The 19,152-nt window shown below is 41.6% G+C and overlaps 1 protein-coding gene across 2 annotated transcripts; it reads right to left on the bottom strand.

Annotated features, from left to right (window-relative positions):
- Positions 1-8,618: 8,618 nt before the first annotated feature.
- On the bottom strand, positions 8,619-9,810 carry LOC129564588 (NEDD4-binding protein 2-like 1). 2 transcript variants are annotated; one of them, XM_088833736.1, is made up of 2 exons: positions 9,475-9,795; positions 8,619-9,311 (listed from the first exon to the last, which is right to left on the bottom strand). In XM_088833736.1, exons 1-2 carry the CDS (start codon positions 9,793-9,795, stop codon positions 9,264-9,266), a joined length of 369 nt encoding a protein of 122 aa, XP_088689862.1. In that variant the 3' UTR covers positions 8,619-9,263. The 2 variants fall into 2 exon arrangements, with proteins under 2 accessions (XP_088689862.1, XP_055294651.2); XM_055438676.2 differs by having other exon boundaries at positions 8,619-9,810.
- Positions 9,811-19,152: the final 9,342 nt, after the last annotated feature.

Below are 19,152 nucleotides of genomic sequence, written 5' to 3'. Positions count from 1 at the left end.
TCTTCTTTGGAGAAATATCTATTGAAGTTCTCTGCTCATTGTCGAATCAGGTTGCTTGGTTTTGTTGTTGTTGAGTTGTAGGTGTTATTTTGTGTATATTTTAGGTATTAATCCCTACATCAGTTTCCTATGGCTGCCATAACAAAGTACCAAAGACTGGGTGACTTAAACAACAAAAATAAACTTCCTTGCAATTCTGGAGTCTTAGAAGTCCAAGATCAAGGCGTCAGCAAGTTTCATTTGTTTTTGAGGTCTCTCTTTCCTTGGCTTGTAGATAGCCATTTCTTCTCTTTCTTTTTTCAAATTAATTTTTATTGGAGTATAGTTGCTTTATAAGGTTGTGTTAGTTTCTGCTGTGCAGCAAAGTGAATCATTTATACACACACACACACACACACACACACACACACACACACACACACACACATCTCCCTACTCTTTTTTAGATTTTCTTCCCATTTAGGTTACCACAGAGCATAGAGTAGGGTTCCCTGAGCACTACAGTAGGTTCTCATTAGTTATCCATTTCATACATAGTGGTGCATATATGTCAGTCTCAGTCTCCCAGTTCATCACACTCTCCCTTTCCCCCTTGGTAACTGTAAGTTTGTTGTTTACATTTGTTATTCTATTTCTGCTTTGTAAATAAGTTCATCTGTACCATTTTCTAGATTCCACATATAAACAATATTATACAATATTTGTTGTACTCTTTCTGACTTAACTTCACTCTGTATGACAGTCTCTCCCTTTCTTGTCACATGGTCTTACCTCTGCATTTGTCCGTATCCCAATTTTCTCTTATAAGGACACCAATCATACTGATTTTATGACCCAGCTTCATTTAACTTTGCTTGCGTACATGCTCAGTTACTCAATTGTGTCCAACTCTTTGTGACACCCAGCAGGTTCCTCTGTCCATGGGATTATCCAGGCAAAAATACTGGAGTGGGTTGCCATTTCCTACTCTACATTTAACCTTAATTACCTCTTTAAGGACCTTATCTCCAAAAAAAGTTACGTACTGGGGTTTAGGATTTCAGCATATAAGATCGGACATTTGTAATTGTAATGTCAAGTTGTCTTAAAGCTCAACATTCAGAAAACAAAGATCATGGCATCTGGTCCCATCACTTCATGGGAAATAGATGGAAAAACAGTGGAAACAGTGTCAGACTTTATTTTTTGGGCTCCAGGATCACTGCAGATGGTGATTGCAGTCATGAAATTAAAAGACACTTACTCCTTGGAAGGAAAATTATAACCAACCTAGATAGCATATTAAAAAGCAGAGGTATTACTTTGCCAACCAAGGTCCATCTAATCAAGGCTATGGTTTTTCCAGTGGTCATGTATGGATGTGAGAGTTGGACTGTGAAGAAACTTGAGCGCCAAAGAATTGATGCTTTTGAACTGTGGTGTTGGAGAAGACTCTTGAGAATCCCTTGGACTGCGAGGAGGTCCAACCAGTCCATTCTAAAGGAGACCAGTCCTAGGTGTTCATTGGAAAGACTGATGCTAAAGCTGAAACTCCAATACTTTGGCCACCTCATGCAAAGAGTTGACTCATTGGAAAAGACCCTGATGCTGGGAGGGAATGGGGGCAGGAGGAGAAGGGGACGACAGAGTATGAGATGGCTGGATGGCATCACCGACTCGATGGACATGAGTTTGGGTAAACTCCGGGAGTTGGTGATGGACAGGGAGGCTTGGCATGTTGTGATTCATGGGGTCACAAAGAGTAGGACATGACTGAGCGACTGAACTGAACTTTGGAAATCAGATTCTCCCTGTTTGCTTTTAGACCTTATTATACTAATTTTGCAAAGACTCTTCCTTGTTGAATATGCTCAGTGATGTCTCTGTTCCTCTACCTTTTGTTCAGCTAATTTTTGTAAAGAAATTTCCTTGAATTTCAGAGGTAGAAATGGTCAAACAAAAAAGAGAGATTAACCACTTCTCCTGCAATCTTTCCGGACGGACTTTTTGCTGGTGTAGTGCTTATAGATTTGATAGGCCTGCTCTGAACCTAGGTATCACCTGAGGTGAAAGCTTAAGGTTTTCTCTGGTCACTTGTCAGCAAGACTGAGCATGTGTGTGACTTTCTAAATTCTGCATATATAAGGCTGCTTTTGAATGTTCCCTTTCTCAAGTAAAGCGTCCTTTATTTCTTCAAACATACTTATAATGGCTGCTTTGAAGTCCTGGCATGTTTAACCTGATATCTAACCCTTCCCATATGAAGTTTCTGTTGCCTGAATTTTTTCTTTGTATGGTCACATTTTCTTGTTTCTTTGTATGTTTCATTATTTTTTGTTGAAAATTGGACATTTTAGTACTATATTGTAGCAACTGTAGATTCTGTTTCCCCTCTCTTCTCATTAGTGCTTGTTTTTGTTGTTGTTTACTCATTTATTTATTTATTTTTAGTGACTTGGCTAAACTACTTTAGCAAAGGCTATTTCTCCATAGTGTGAAACTGTGGTGTTGGGTTCTCAGCCTTTGGTATGTGCACAGTCACCATGGGATGACAGTAATATTGGCAGGGTTCATTTTGACTATCTCTTTCCTGATCTTTCTGTTAAACTATCTCATTTGATTTCACATACAACTGTCAGTCTTTATTAGTTATTGGCTGATTGTTCTAGTGTTTTTACAATGATCTGGGACATAATTTGCTTCACAATCCGATCTAGTCAGTTTTGTATAGGGGTAATTTTTGAGGTCAAACTTTGAAGTTTGTCAGGATCCCAGCAAAGACTATTTTTTTTTATTTTATTCTTTTAAAATTTATTTTAATTGGAGGCTAATTACTTTACAATATTGTAGTGGTTTTTGCCATACATTGACATGAATCAGCCATGGGTATACATGTGTTCCCCATCCGGAACATCCCTCCCACCTCCCTCCCCATCCCATCCCTCTGGGTCATCCCAGTGCACCAGCCCTGAGCACCCTGTGTCATACATTGGACCTAGACTGGCGATCTGTTTCACATATGATAATATTCATGTTTCAATGCTATTCTCTCATATCATCCCACTCTCGCTTTCTCCCACAGAGTCCAATAGACTGTTCAATACATTTATGTCTCTTTTGCTGTCTCTTGTATAGGGTCATCGTTACCATCTTTCTAAATTCCATATATATGTGTTAGTATACCGTATTGGTGTTTTTCTTTCTGGCTTACTTCACTCTGTAAAATAAGCTCCAGTTTCCCACATCCACCTCATGAGAACTGATTCAAATCTATTCTGTTTAATGGCTGAGTAATATTCCATTGTGTATATGTACCACAGCTTTCTATCCATTAGTCTGCTGATGGACATCTAGGTTGCTTCCATGTCCTGGCTATTATAACAGTGCTGCGATGAACATTGGGGTACACGTGTCTCTTTCAATTTTGGTTTCCTCGGTGTGCCCAGCAGTGGGATTTCTGGGTCATATGGCAGTTCTATTTACAGATTTCTAAGGAATCTCCACACTGTTCTCCAATCTGGCTGTACTAGTTTGCATTGCCACCAACAGTGTAAGAGGGTTCCCTTTTCTCCACAACCTCTCCAGCATGTATTGTTTGTAGATTTTTGGATAGCAGCCATTCTGACTGGTGTGAGATGGTACCTCATTGTGGTTTTGATTTGCATTTCTCTGATAATGAGTGATGTTGAGCATCTTTTCATGTGTTTGTTAGCCATCTGTATGTCTTCTTTGGAGAAATGTCTGCTAAGTTCTTTGGTCCATTTTCTGATTGGGTTGTTTATTTTTCTGGAATTGAGCTGCAGGAGTTGCTTGTATATACTTGAGATTAATTCTTTGTCAGTTGCTTTGTTTGCTATTATTTTCTCCCATTCTGAAGGCTGTCTTTTCACCTTGCTTAGAGTTTCCTTCGTTGTGAAAAAGCTTTTAAGTTTAATTAGGTCCCATTTGTTTATTTTTGCTTTTATTTCCATTACTTTGGGACATGGGTCATAGGGGATCCTGCTGTGATTTATGTCGGAGACTGTTTTGCCTATGTTTTCCTCTAGGAGTTTTATAGTTTCTGGTCTTACATTTAGATCTTTAATCCATTTTGAGTTTATTTTTGTGTATGGTCATGGTCAACAAAAGAGTCCGAAATGCAGTACTTGTATGCAATCTCAAAAGCCACAGAATGATCTCTGTTCATTTCCAGGTCAAACCATTCAATATTACAGTAATCCAAGTCTATGCCCCAACCAGTAATGCTGAAGAAGCCGAAGTTGAACGGTTTTATGAAGACCTACAAGACCTTTTAGAACTAACACCCAAAAAAGATGTCCTTTTCATTATAGGGGACTGGAATGAAAAAGTAGGAACTCAAGAAACACCTGGAGTGACAGGCAAATTTGGACTTGGAGCACGGAATGAAGCAGGGCAAAGGCTAATAGAGATTTGCCAAGAGAACGCACTGGTCATAGCAAACACCCTCTTCCAACAACACAAGAGAAGACTCTACACATGGACATCACCAGATGGTCAACACCGAAATCAGATTGATTATATTCTTTGCAGCCAAAGATGGAGAAGCTCTATACAGTTAGCAAAAAAAGACCAGGAGCTGACTGTGGCTCAGTTCATGAACTCCTTATTGCCAAATTCAGACTTAAATTGAAGAAAGTAGGGAAAACCACTAGACCATTCAGGTATGACCTAAATCAAATCCCTTATGATTATACAGTGGAAGTGAGAAATAAATTTAAGGGACTAGATCTGATAGATAGAGTGCCTGATGAACTCTGGATGGAGGTTCGTGATATTGCACAGGAGACAGGGACCAAGACCATCCCCATGGAAAAGAAATGCAAAAAAGCAAAATGGCTGTCTGAGGAGGCCTTACAAATAGCCATGAAAAGAAGAGAAGCGAAAAGCAAAGGAGAAAAGGAAAGATATAAGCATCTGAATGCAGAGTTCCAAAGAATAGCAAGGAGAGATAAGAAAGCCTTCCTCAGTGATCAATGCAAAGAAATAGAGGAAAACAACAGAATAGGAAAAACAAGAGATCTTTTCAAGAAAATTAGAGATACCAAGGGAATATTTCATGCAAAGAAGGGCTCGATAAAGGACAGAAATGGTATGGACCTAACGGAAGCAAAAGATATTAAGAAGAGGTGGCAAGAATACACAGAACTGTACAAAAAAGATCTTCACAATGAAGATAATCACGATGGCATGATCACTCACCTGGAGCCAGATATCTTAGAATGTGAAGTCAAGTGGGCCTTAGAAAGCATCACTACGAACAAAGCTAGTGGAGGTGATGGAATTCCAATTGAGCTATTTCAAATCCTGAAAGATGATGCTATGAAAGTGCTGCACTCAATATGCCAGCCAATTTGGAAAACTCAGCACTGGCCACAGGACTGGAAAAGGTCAGTTTTCATTCCAATCCCAAAGAAAGGCAATGCCAAAGAATGCTCAAACTACCGCACAATTGCACTCATCTCACACGCTAGTAAAGTAATGCTTAAAATTCTCCAAGCCAGGCTTCAGCAATATGTGAACCGTGAACTCCCAGATGTTCAAGCAGGTTTTAGAAAAGGCAGAGGAACCAGAGATCAAATTCCCAACATCCGCTGGATCATGGAGAAAGCAAGAGAGTTCCAGAGAAACATCTATTTCTGCTTCATTGACTATGCCAAAGCCTTTGACTGTGTGGATCAGAATAAACTGTGGAACATTCTGAAAGAGATGGGAATCCCAGACCACCTGACCTGCCTCTTGAGAAACCTGTATGCAGGTCAGGAAGCAGCAGTTAGAACTGGTCATGGAACAACAGACTGGTTCTAAATAGGAAAAGGAGTACGTCAAGGCTGTATATTGTCACCCTGCTTATTTAACTTATATGCAGAGTGCATCATAAGGAACGCTGGGCTGGAAGAAGCACTAGCTGGAATCAAGATTGCTGGGAGAAATATCAATAACCTCAGATATGCAGATGACACCACCCTTATGGCAGAAAGTGAAGAGGAACTCAAAAGCCTCTTGATGAAAGTGAAAGAGGAGAGTGAAAATGTTGGCTTGAAGCTCAACATTCAGAAAACGGAGATCATGGCATCTGGTCCCATCACTTCATGGCAAATAGATGGGGAAACAGTGGCAACAGTGTCAGACTCTGTTTTTGGGGGCTCCAAAATCACTGCAGATGCTGATTGCAGCCATGAAATTAAAAGATGCTTACTGCTTGGAAGGAAATTTATGACCAACCTAGATAGCATATTAAAAAGCAGAGACATTACTTTGCCAACCAAGGTCTGTCTAGTCAAGGCTATGGTTTTTCCCGTGGTCATGTATGGATGTGTGAGTTGGACTGTGAAGAAAGCTGATTACCGAAGAATTGATGCTTTTGAACTGTGGTGCTGGAGAAGACTCTTGAGAGTCGCTTGGACTGCAAGGAGATCCAACCAGTCCATTCTAAAGATCAATCCTGGGTGTTCATTGGAAGGACTGATGCTAAAGCTGAAACTCCAGTACTTTGACCACATCATGCGACGTGTTGACTCACTTGCAAAGAATGTGATGCTAGGAGGGATTGGGGGTGGTAGGAGATGGGGGCGAGAGAGAATGAGATGGCTGGATGGCATCACCGACTCTGTGGACATGAGTTTAAGTGAACTCTGGGAGTTGGTGATGAACAGGGAGGGCTGGAGTGCTGTGATTCATGGGGTCACAAAGAGTTGGACACGTCTGAGCGACTGAACTGAACTGATCTGATGGTGTTAGAAAGTGTTCTAGTTTCATTCTTTTATAAGCAGTTGGCCAGTTTTCCCAGCACCTCTTGTTAAAGCGATTGTTTTTTCTCCAATGTATATTCTTGCCTCCTTTGTCAAAGATACGGTGTCCATAGGTGTGTGGATTTATCTTTGGGCTTTCTATTTTGTTCCATTGATCTATGTTTCTGTCTTTGTGCCAGTACCATACTGTCTTGATGACTGTAGCTTTGTAGTAGAGCCTGACGTCAGGCAGGTTGATTCCTCCAGTTCCATTCTTCTTTCTCACGATTGCATGGCTATTCGAGATTTTTTGTATTTCCATACAAATTGTGAAATTATTTGTTCTAGTTCTCTGAAAAATATGGTTGGTAGGTTGATAGGGATTGCATTGAATCTATAGATTACTTTGGGTAGTATACTCATTTTCACTATATTGATTCTTCCGATCCATGAACATGGTATATTTCTCCATCTATTTGTGTCCTCTTTGATTTCTTTCATCAGTGTTTTATAGTTTTCTATATATAGGTCTTTTGTTTCTTTAGGCAGATATATTCCTAAGTATTTTATGCTTTCCGTTGCAATGGTGAATGGAATTGTTTCCTTAATTTCTCTTTCTGTTTTCTCATTGTTAATGTATAGGAATGTAAGGGATTTCTGTGTGTTAATATTATATCCTGCAACTTTACTATATTCATTGGTTAGCTCTAGTAATTTTCTGGTGGAGCCTTTAGGGTTTTCTTTGTAGAGGATCATGTCATCTGCAAACAGTGAGAGTTTTACTTCTTTTCCAATCTGGATTCCTTTTATTTCTTTTTCTGTTCTGATTTTTGTGGCCAAAACTTCCAAAACTATGTTGAATAGTAGTGGTGAGAGTGGGCACCCTTGTCTTCTTCCTGACTGTAGGGGAAATGCTTTCAATTTTTCATCATTGAGGATAATGTTTGCTGTGGGTTTGTCATATATAGTTTTTATTATGTTGAGTTATGTTCCTTCTAGTCCCACTTTCTGGAGGGTTTTTATCATAAATGAATGTTAATTTTTGTCAAAGGCTTTCTCTGCATCTATTGAGATAATCATATGTTTTTTATCTTTCTTTCTTTTTTTTAAAAGCAATACCATATATAATTTTTAATAACCATAAAAGCACCATTATATAGAACACTTAAAATAATGCTTCACAAAACATTAGAAAGAAGTTGTTGGCCAACAAGAAATAAAACATACATCCTACATGGTCTTATCCGTCTTCTCACACCAAATTAGTCTGATTCCAACCTGTTAAAATTTGATTTGGATTCATAAATAATATAAGAACTGTGGTAGAACTTTGTCTTAATGCCTCACAAAACACTGAGACTGCTCCTCATAAGAGGAGCATGACCAGTTTCCATGTGAGGACATCCTGGGATGCTTCATTCCTTGTACGCCCAAAACTTTGGAGCTGCCAACTGATGATACACGTTTATAGGAATAATTTTTAAAAATCGCTTAATTATTCCTCTTAAAAATTGGTGTTTTACAAAGGCAGGCTCGTTTTATGTACACTGTTAGCTCAAGAGCCAAACAGGTTTATCCCTGTTATCAAATAGGTTTAACCCTGTTTGATAAAGTGGTAGTTAAAACACAAGATGTGACTTGAAACAATGACACTGATTTTCCTCAGTAGCTTGTATCACTATTAAGATTTTAACAGATATTTCTAACAATGACACATCAATAAAATAAAGGGATAATTTCCCAAAGTGTCTACTTTGAAGGACAATATTCCCTTATGTGTATACTTCCTGGTGTCTTCATATTAAAGGAAAATCAATATCATCATTACAGCCACACATCTCACATTTTTGGATACACAGATGATCAAAAGTAGCAATGGCACTAAAAAATTGTTCCTGCCTACTATTTCTCCCCCACCTTTCCAACTTTCCTGATGGAGATGAATTTCCTGAAAAAATAGACTGCTTCAGAGAAAGGGCTACTGAAGCTTTATATTAAAAACACTTCAGTTCATTAATGAGCCTATGTGGCTAATTACATTCTTGGGTATGTGCTCAGGTTTGTTTTGAATTAGTTCTTTCCCTAGAGAAAGGACTTTGTTTAATCAAATCGGCAGAATTCCCAGCATCAGACCATACACATAGGATCACTTTAACAAACGCTTGTTGAAGAGGCATGTAACGACTTCTGCACAGCAACTCTCAGGCTTGACTATTTACACTGGAATTAGAGCTCTGACTACCACTGAACGGAGAATAAATACCAAAAATTGAAGTAAAAACTGATTTAGGAAAATTCAGAATGCTTATAAGAGAGGCCTCTAATACCCATGGTGACAACCACCCCTTCTGTTAAAGGAGCTCTCATTAGCGAAGCTGCCATGCGCCCTCCGGTTTGGGAACTCTGCGTAGGTGTGCCAGTACCCTGCACCGCTGAAAGGAGATGCATTATTCCTGTCCTGGTTTCTGTTCGCTCTGCTTGGTTTTTCTGCGTGCAGCACACTGTAAAAGGTAACATCATGTTCATACCGTTCTTTCATTCGGTGTATTTTCTCTCTTGGGACTCCATGAGTGTTTCTTCTTGCTAACTCTTGAATGTTGAATTTCCAGCGAGTGTCAGGTTCTCGGAATATAACTTCATAGTTATTTTCAAGTGCCATGACTGCATAGGGCTTCATTTCCCAGGCGTGGAGGTTGGTATTATCAATAATAATGGGGGATATGCCATTCCTCATTGCTTTTCTTGCTCTTTTCTGGTTCCACTCATGAGCTTCCTCCAGGAAGTCAGGATTGAACTCATAGGCACCATCTTCCCTGAAGAAAAAATCATCCGTGCTGAAAATCAGGGCTCTGGGAAAGTCATGTTGCAATTGTCTGGCCAGTGTAGTTTTCCCCCAGCCCGGGAGGCCTCGCAGGAGGTAGAGGTGTTTTCGAAAGCTGTGGCGGCGCGGAGGTGTCCCACGCGGGGGCGGCGGGGCTGGCGGCTGAGGCGGCAGCGGCGGCGGCGGCGGCAGTGGCTGCTGCTGGAGGCTCAGCCTCCCAAAGGATTCAAGAAAACTCTCCTCCATGGGGTGGGGGCTGGCGGAGAGAGCCCTGCGTTCCCTTTCCTGAAGTCACGGTCTTGGCCAAAGCTGTTGTTTTTGTGGCTCTCCGGCCATGTGATAGATGGAGGGACGGGCAGTCGCAGCCCAGCCCCTCCTTCCCACCTGCCCGAACCCGGTTTTTATCTTTCAATTTGTGGTGTATTTCAATATCTTTCAATAATGTGGTGTATTACAATTACATTGATTGATTTGCAAATGTTGAAGTACCCTTGCATCCCTGGGATAAAGCCCACTTGGTCATGATGTATGATCTTTTTTATATGTTGCTGGATTCTGTTTGCTAGAATTTTGTTAAGGATTTTTGAATCTATATTCATCAGTGATATTGGTCTGTAGTTTTCTTTTTTGTGCCATCTTTGTCTGGTTTTGGTATTAGAGTGATGTTGGCCTCCTAGAATGAGTTTGGAAGTTTACCTTCCTCTGCAATTTTCTGGAAGAGTTTGAGTAGGATAGGTGTTAGTTCTTCTCTAAATTTTTGGTAGAATTCAGCTGTGAAGCCATCTGGTCCTGGGCTTTTGTTTTCAGCAAAGATTCTTACCGATGTATTTCCCTAGTTCTGTTTGGTTAACTAGGTCCCTTATGGTTTAGCTTATTGCTGAATTAATAAGAGAGACTACTATTTCAAGAGTGTTCTTAGGCTTCATCTTTCCCAAATACTTTGTTTCAAATAAAGTCAGTTCTTTTGGGGATAGCTCTGGAACTCTTTTCTTATGGACAGCCACTCCCCTGGAGAAAAAATTCTTTGGGCCACTGATCTGTGTGCTGAGTAGGGCGGTAGACCTTTGTCTTCTTAACTTGCCTCTCTCAGTGTGGAACCTTTGCCCTATGCGTGAGTTTGGATAATGTTGTTGGGCCACTTGTATTCCTGGCCTGTCATGCCTAGGATAGAACCTCTGCTCTATGAGAAGAGAGTTAGGTAGTGGAAGGGAACCCTTTGCCTCTTGACTACACTCACTTCTTCAACTCAGAATTGGAAATAATGAGAAATGCTGGTGGCCTGCCTCTCCAGGTAAGATATAGTGATTGTTGGCTAGATCCTGAGGCAAGTGAGGGTCTCATCTTTTTGGCCTCACCCACCCACAGTGGAGCTTCCTTCAAGTTAAGTAAGGGAAGAGGAAGGGGAAGGAGAGAGTGAGTCAGGGCTTGAAAACCACAGACTCTCATTTTTCTTATCAAGTTTTAATAGATTTCTTTCCTTCTCTCTTTTTTTCTTTTTAAAAAAAATAATTTATTTATTTTAATTGGAGGTTAATTACTTTACAGTATTGTAGTGATTTTTGCCATATATTGACATGAATCAACCATGGGTGTACATGTGTCCCTTCTTTCTTTCTTTTGCCACACTGTGTGGCCTGGGATCTTACATTCTCAGACAAGGGATGGAATTCACACCCCCTGTAGTGGAAGTGCGGAGTCTTAAACACTGAACTGCCAGAGAAATCCTAGATTTTCTTGAACAAATTCTTCCTTTGGTGTACGGCCTTAGGACAATTTCCAGAGATTTTGAAAGGTTTTTTTTTTTTCTTTTAATTATTTTCACCAATTTTGTTTTATATATTGGCAATGTTTTTTTAAGATGTAAGAAATTTGAATGCATTTAAAGGCTGAATCAGGAGAAAAATTAAAAACTGAAGATACAGAAGGGAGAGAGGCAACTGACTGAGCAAGTTTCCTGATGAGATAGCAGTGAATAGGACACAGAACACTTGTTGAAGCATTAGTCAGTAGGAAAAAGGATGACTCTTTCACTGTTACTTCGGAGAAGAAGTGAGGAGAGGACAGGTGGGGATTCTCACCAGTTTGTAGGTAGTTTATGCAAGGAGGTAAAGACATTGCTGTCTGGTGTCTTTTTTAATTAATTAATTTTATTAGAGGCTAATTGCTTTACAATATTGTGGTAGTTTTTGCCATACATCGACATGAATCAGCCATGGGTGTACATGTGTTCCACCATCTTGAACCTCCCTCCTACTTCCCTCCGCACGCCATCCCTCTGAGTTGTCCCAGAGTACCAACTTTGAGTGTCCTGCTTCATGCATCGAACTTGCACTGGTCATCTGGTTTGGTGTCTTCTATTGTCAATGCAGTAGGAGGTGAGGCAAAAGTTAGGTATAGGTGTGAAAGGGCTGAGGAGACTGGGGGTTTGATAAAACTGCTCTGGAGATTGGGATAGAATTTCATATATCCCTCTGCCTTCAGAAGGAGATGCTCAGAATCATGTGTATAAATAAAGCTCTTAATGTCTCATGAAATCGCAGATAAATTTCTGGCCCTAGATGTTTGCTGGGTTGGCTACAAGATTAACTCCTCTGGAATTTAGTCCAAGACAAATGGCCATTTAGACATGTCTATGTGGTTCCTTTTATCCAGAAAATGGAAACTAGAGAGTTCTGCTCCCCACCCGTCTTTCCTGCTACAGCTGTCAGGAGGCTTAGGGGCAAACTGAGCCCCCATACTCTCTGAGGTGCCTGCTTACATACATTCCCTTGGCTTCCTTCTTTTCGGAGGTCTTTGTTCTTTTTTATCGGCACAGGATTGACTCTCCCCTCTGTTTTAACCTTTAAAGTGAAGGGGCAGGGGAGGGAGCTGCCATTTATAGCTTAAAGTTTAAGAGTGCAGGCTCCAAGGACTCAAATCCTGCCTTTGGGCCCCTGGACAAGTTATTCACACTCTCTACACCTCAGGCTCCTCATCTGTAGCACGGGAAGGATAATAGCTCCTCTTTCATAGACAAAGTTTGTGTGAATTCAATGAGATCATTTATGTAAAGCATTTGGAACCATACTTGGATCTCAGTAAGTGCTTGATTACACTAAGGATTACAATTATCATCAGGTCTTCATTACTCAGTACCTGTGATTTGCAGGGAGGAATTTTATCAAATTCTCAGTGTGGTCCTGGACTGTAGATTGCTCATGCCCATTGCACAGATGGGGAAAGTGAAGCAGAGCCAGTGAGTGATTTGCCTACTGCAGAAGTCAAAGCTAGGATTTGAATCCAGGTCTGTGTCTGTCTCTCTCCCCTCAGTATTCCATACTGTCTCTCTGGGTCAGCAGGGTCAAATTAGGTAGGACATCAGAAGCTAAACAGTTTAGTGAGAGTGGCCACATTACATGGGTGATTTCTCTGTGCCTGTCCACTCGTCCCTCAGAGGAGGTCTCTAGGCCAGATCACGGATTCTCCAATCTGACTGGACATCAAGTTCACTCGCAAATGGGTTAAAAACATAGACTCCTGGGCCCCTCTACAATTTAATAAGGCAGACTCCAGGAGGGTGAGGCCCAGGAATCTGTATTTGGACAGCTCACATAGCGATTCTGCAGTAGCAAGTGTGGCTTTCAAATGCTTCACGATGAAGTTTGAAGCAAGGCTGGCAGCCTGGTTGTCTCTCTGGCCTACAGGCCCTGAGATATCCTCTAGGGCAGGCTGTCCTTCACACTGTCATCCCATTGCCTTCCATTTTCAGTGGTAATTCCAGAGGAAAGCAAGTGCATCCTCTGCATCTCTTAGCAAAATATATAGGAAAAGGTGACTGATCAACTCATTCAGTGATTCCCTCATTAACACTTATTTACTGATTCATTCATGCATTTACTCATATTACAATCACTCACTCTTTCCTTTACTCACACATTCACCCATTTCCCTTGTCTCTCACATATACTCTCTTCATCAATCAGAATGCTATCAAAAAATAGATGGCTCACTTAGTGAGTAAACTGAAGACAAATTAGTGAAGATTTAAGTCTCCTCAGGCACAAAGTACTCTGGGTGCTCCCCATCCACTATCTAACATGACATTAACAGAGACTAGGTTGGGTGACTTAATGTTGTTTTCATGTTACCTGCAGGGTATATGAGGCCAGACATGGTCCAGGACATGCCCCAGGCCACAAGGGGACCCTATGAGGGAGTCAGGGTAGATTAAACCCCATCACTTGTCTCCCAGTCAGGATTCCTTCCACCAGAGCCCAGTGACTGCTGACTCATAATTCATAATTAGAATGTGTGGACACAATGCCTATCAATTCATTTCAGTCACTCAGTCATGTCCAACTCTGCGACCCCATGGACTGCAGCATGCCTGGCCTCCCTGTCCATCGCCAACTCCTAGACCTTGCTCAAACTCATGTCCATTGAATCGGTGATGCCATCCAACCATCTCATCCTCTGTTGTCCCATTCTCCTCCCACGTTCAATCTTTCCCAGCATCAGGGTCTTTTCCAATGAGTCAGTTCTTCCCATCAGGTGGCCAAAGTATTGGAGTTTCAGCTTCAGCATTAGTCCTTCCAAGAATATCCAGGACTGATTTCCTTTAGGATTGACTGGTTGGATCTCCTTGCAGTCCAAGGGACACTCAAGAGTCTTCTCCAACACCACTGTTCAAAGGCATCAATTCTTTGGTGCTCAGCTTTCTTTATAGGCCCACTCTTACATTCCATACATGACTACTGGGAAAACATAGTTTTGACTAGACGACCTTTTGTTGGCAAAGGATTGTCTCTGCTTTTTAATATGCTGTCTAGGTTGGTCATAGATTTTCTTCCAAGGAGCAAACATCTTTTCATTTCATAGCTGCAGTCACCATCTGCAGTGATTTTGGAGCCCCCCAAAATAAAGTCTGTCACTGTTTCCATTGTTTCCCCATCTATTTACCATGAAGTGATGGGACCAGATGCCATGTTCTTCGTTTTCTGAATTTTGAGTTTTAAGCCAAAATTTTCACTCTCCTCTTTCACTTTCATCAAGAGGCTCTTTGGTTCTTCCTTGCTTTATGCCATAAGTGTGGTGTCATCTGCATATCTGAGGTTATTGATATTTCTCCTGGAAACTTGATTCCAGCTTGTGCTTCATCCAGCCCAGCATTTTGCATTATGAAGTGAAAGTCGCTCAGTCGTGTCTGACTCTTTGCCAACCCATGGACTCTACAGTCCAGGGAATTCTCCAGGCCAGAATGCTGGAGTGGGTAGCCTTTCCCTTCTCCAGGGTATCTTCCCAACCCAGGAATTGAACCCAGGTCTCCCGCATTGCAGGCAGATTCCTTACCAGCTGAGCCACGAGGGAACCCCAGGAATACTGGAGTGGGTAGCCTATCCCTTCTCCAGCGGATCTTCCTGACCCAGGAATCGAACTGGGGTCTCCTGCATTGTAGGAGGATTCTTTACCAACTGAGCTTGATGTATTCTGCATATAAGTTAAGTAAGTATCGTGACAATATACAGCCTTGAGGTACTCCTTTCCCAATTTGGAACCAGTCTGTTATTCCATATCCAGTTCTAAGCGTTGCTTCTTGATCTGCATACAGATTTCTCAGGAGGCAGGTAAGGTGGTCTGATATTCCCATCTTTTTAAGAATTTTCCACAGTTTGTTGTGATCCACACAATCAAAGGCTTTGGTGTAGTCAATAAAGCAGAAGTAGATGTTTTTATGGAATTTTCTTGCTTTTCTTAATGGTCTAACGGATGTTGGCAATTCTATCTCTGGTTTCTCTGCCTTTTGTAAATCCAGTTTGAACATCTGAAAATTCATGGTTCATGCACTGTTGAAGCCTGGCTTGGAGAATTTTAAGCATTACAATGCCTATCAGTTCAGTTCAGTTCAGTTCAGTCGCTCAGTCGTGTCCGACTCTCCGCGACCCCATGAATCACAGCACGCCAGGCCTCCCTGTCCATCACCAACTCCCGGAGTACACTCAAACTCATGTCCACAGAGTCGGTGATGCCATCCAGCCATCTCATTCTCCGTCGTCCCCTTCTCCTCCCGCCCCCAACCTTTCCCAGCATCAGAGTCTTTTCCAGTGAGTCAACTCGTCGCATGAGGTGGCCAAAGTATTGGAGTTTCAGCTTTAGCATCAGTCCCTCCAATGAACATCCAGGATTGATCTCCTTTAGAATGGACTGGTTGGATCTCCTTGCAGTATAAGGTATATAAAAATGTGTGCCTGTATCTGTACATTTGGGCAGATGTTCCTCACATGCCACCTGTGATTAAATACATGCCTATCTGCAGAAGAAGAGTGAATCAGTTGCTCATCTGCACTCATACAAACCTAAGTAGTTTCTTTTGGTGCTGTTACTGTTTCCCTCACTGGATGGGCTGTGTCTCGAGAACTTGCCACCCCAGTACCCAGCACTGGCCATGAACACTGCAGTTACTAGTAGATGTTTGTTGAATGAACAAGTCAGTATTTGAGTGAGTTGAGTGAGTGTCTGTGACAGATCGGGATGTTGCATGAGGCCTTTGACAAGCCCCAAGCAGAAAATCAAAGCACAAGTCTCCAGATTTTTAGAGCATAAGCCATTATCTTCGTCAAATAATTACCCTCCTTTCAAGAAACAGCTCCTGGAGCATGATGATTGAATTTACAAAGTTTAATTACTGGCCCTGGTAGAGTTTGAATGAGTAACCATGGGACTCCAAGTGACCATGCAAACTGAGCTGCTCATCCTAGGCTTGGTACCATCTGATCCACCAGCCCCTAACTTTGGACAGGCAGTAACAGCACTCCATCACCAAAGAGCAGTGTTAAAATCAAAGTCACTCTGGAGCAGGTCCTGAAAGCAAACGCTAGTTAAGGCACACACTCATGTTGTCCCTACTCCTGCCACATCACTCACTCCTAGGTCCTTGTGGTTAGGCCCAATAACCAGTTTACTGAAGGAAAACAAACAAACAAACCCAGGAGCATGGTTTTCAGATGACACTGTCTGATATGTAGGAACTAACTGAAAGTTAATAGCCCTACTGAGATGTGACTCTGATGAGAGGTAAGGCAGCAAGGAGACATAACTCGGAGCTGTGCATCTGGTTGATCTCTTAATTCAGAAAGTGTCCTACCTGTGGCTCTGATCAATGCCAACTAACAGTCTTGTCAGATGGTCAGATGCTGGGAAGGAACAAGATTAGAGAACTGGCATCAATAACAAGGAGGCAGCAAAATACATGGAGAGTGCTTGTAAGGCACAGTCTAGTTGCTTTGCCTACATCTATGTGAGGAATAAGTGAATGGATCTTTTGGAATGGGCTGAGTGTGAGAATATTTGTGTCGCATATGAATGCTTACTTCTTGGAGCATGATGACCCAGCCTGTGGGGATACATCAACCTCTTTCTCTAGACATTCCGGTGCTTGTTAGATGAGCCAATGAATGAAACTGCTATAGTAGAAGGGATGGATGTTATTCAGGGTTTTGACATGGATTTACCTTCACATAGGTTGACTTGGCTACCAACACTGTTGAGTGCCCAATTTCTCAACAGTAGAAACCCCAATGTGTCACCGTTTCCTAGGAGATCAACAAGTTCTTGGATGACAGAGGGATTACATTGGATTTTTTTCATCAGGGGCTGGGCATCAATTTGTCCTTATGGAAATAATCACATCTTCTGGAATGGATTTGCCTCCCCTGGTGCTTTTACCAGAACTATCATCCTTGGATTTTCTAATTACTTTATATACTTTGTACATCTTTGAAATATCCCATACAGTATTTCTTCTGGTCAAGAAACACATTTCACAATGAAAGAGGTAAGACAAATGGTCTAACGACAATGGGCTTACCTATGCTTATCACAAACATCATCACCCATAAGCAACTGCCTTTGCAGAAGGGTGGGATGGCCTATGAAAGATTTCAATCTGGTGACAGGAAACAACACTTTGTGATGTGTGGAGGCCATCCTGCAGAATTTAGTGTATTCTGTGAATCAGCAACCAATATATGACACTCTTTCTCTCATAAACAGAATACATAGGTCTAGAAACTAAAGGGTGGAAGTGGGAGTGACACTTCTCATCACTTCACTTAATTAAACAGTTGCAAAGATTTGATTCACAGAAAGTGAGACTTCCACCTAGTTAATTGGAGTTCCTTGCACTGAAAGGAGTTCAAACCAGTCAATCCTAAAAATAATCAACCCTGAATTTTCATTGGAAGGACTGATGCTGAAGCTGAAGCTCCAATACTTTGGCCACCTGATGTGAAGAGCACACTCATTGGAAAAGATCTTGATGCTGGGAAAGACTGAAGGCAAAAGGAGAAGGGGGTGGCAAAGGATGAAATGGTTAGATAGCAGCACCAACTCAATTGACTTGAATTTGAGCAAACTCTGGGAGATAGTGAAGGACAGTGGAGCTTGGCCCGCTACAACTCTTGGGATCGCAAACAGTCGGACATGATTTAGTGACTGAAAAACACCACCGATGACATTGAACCAATAGGCAAAAAAAGAGTAGTGGTGTTTATTGTGTGACTGGGATGAGTGATCCCAACTACCAAGGGGAAATAGGGAGTCTATTAGCTACACAATGGGGTAGGGAAGAGCATGTCTAGAACCCAGGAGTTTTGCTGTGTGACTCTAGCACTGCCGTGTTCAGGGGCAAAAGTCAGTGCAGTTTACAGCAAGCCAATACAAAGGACTTCCAAGAGTTCAGATTTCACACAGTCATTGTGGTGTCAACTCTAGGGTCTCGGGAGCATAAAACAAAACTTGCAGTTCAAGATTGGTGGACCCACTGGAGAAGGGCTTAATCTATTTTCTATACATGAGTATATAAGTCCCAGGAAATCCCCTTGGTACTTTCATCCCCATCATCTCTAGCGATAAAGATTATCCAAAGAATACAGTAGTGATACACATGCAGGACCACCATGCTACCAAACAAATAACCATGGACGACTAAAGTTCTCATTAAAAGTTAGGGGCCCATATGGATTCAAAACAGAGAAAGGGAAGTCAGAAACCCCAGCTGTGGTCTCTGGACTAGTTTCAACAACAAGGACTATAACAGTTATCCTCATTTCCTTCCTTGTTCTGTGTCTGTGTAGTTTATCTCCAACCTCTTTGTTCATCTTCACCCCCATTGTAGAATACAGTATGTGAATGGTTGTTCAATGCACAGTCTAATTCAGAGCTTGTGACATATCTAGAAGGGGATGCAAGGTAATGGAAAATGAAAGGATATCATCCCAAAGCTCTTGGAGTTGGAGATAGTGTTTGTTTTAACCACACAGTCAAAGTATACTCATCTTTTTGCCTTTTCATAGTGTTCATGGGGTTCTCATGGCAAGAACACTGGATGGTTTGCCATTCCCTCCTGCAGTGGACCACATTTTGTCAGAACTCTTCACTATGACCCCGTCTGTCTTGGGTAGTCCTGCATGGCATGGCTTCATTGAGTTTTGCAAGTCCCTTTCCAACAACAAGGCTTTGATCCATGAAGGGGATGTATGTGTGTATATGTACATATATATGTATGTATGTATATGTTGTTTAGTCACTAAGTTGTGTCCAATTCTTTTGTGACCCCGTGGACTGGTA

Source organism: Moschus berezovskii, chromosome X, assembly GCF_049115385.1.
Source record: "Moschus berezovskii isolate FMDL1 chromosome X, NW_MosBer_1.0, whole genome shotgun sequence".
Lineage (NCBI taxonomy): Eukaryota > Metazoa > Chordata > Mammalia > Artiodactyla > Moschidae > Moschus > Moschus berezovskii.
Note: the sequence above shows the minus strand (reverse complement) of the source record. Positions and strands in the feature narration are given on the sequence as shown.

Coding starts and splice junctions, on each gene's coding strand:
- LOC129564588 (XM_055438676.2), bottom strand. CDS start 9,795: ATGGAGGAGAGTTTTCTTGAATCCTTTGGGAGGCTGAGCCTCCAGCAG.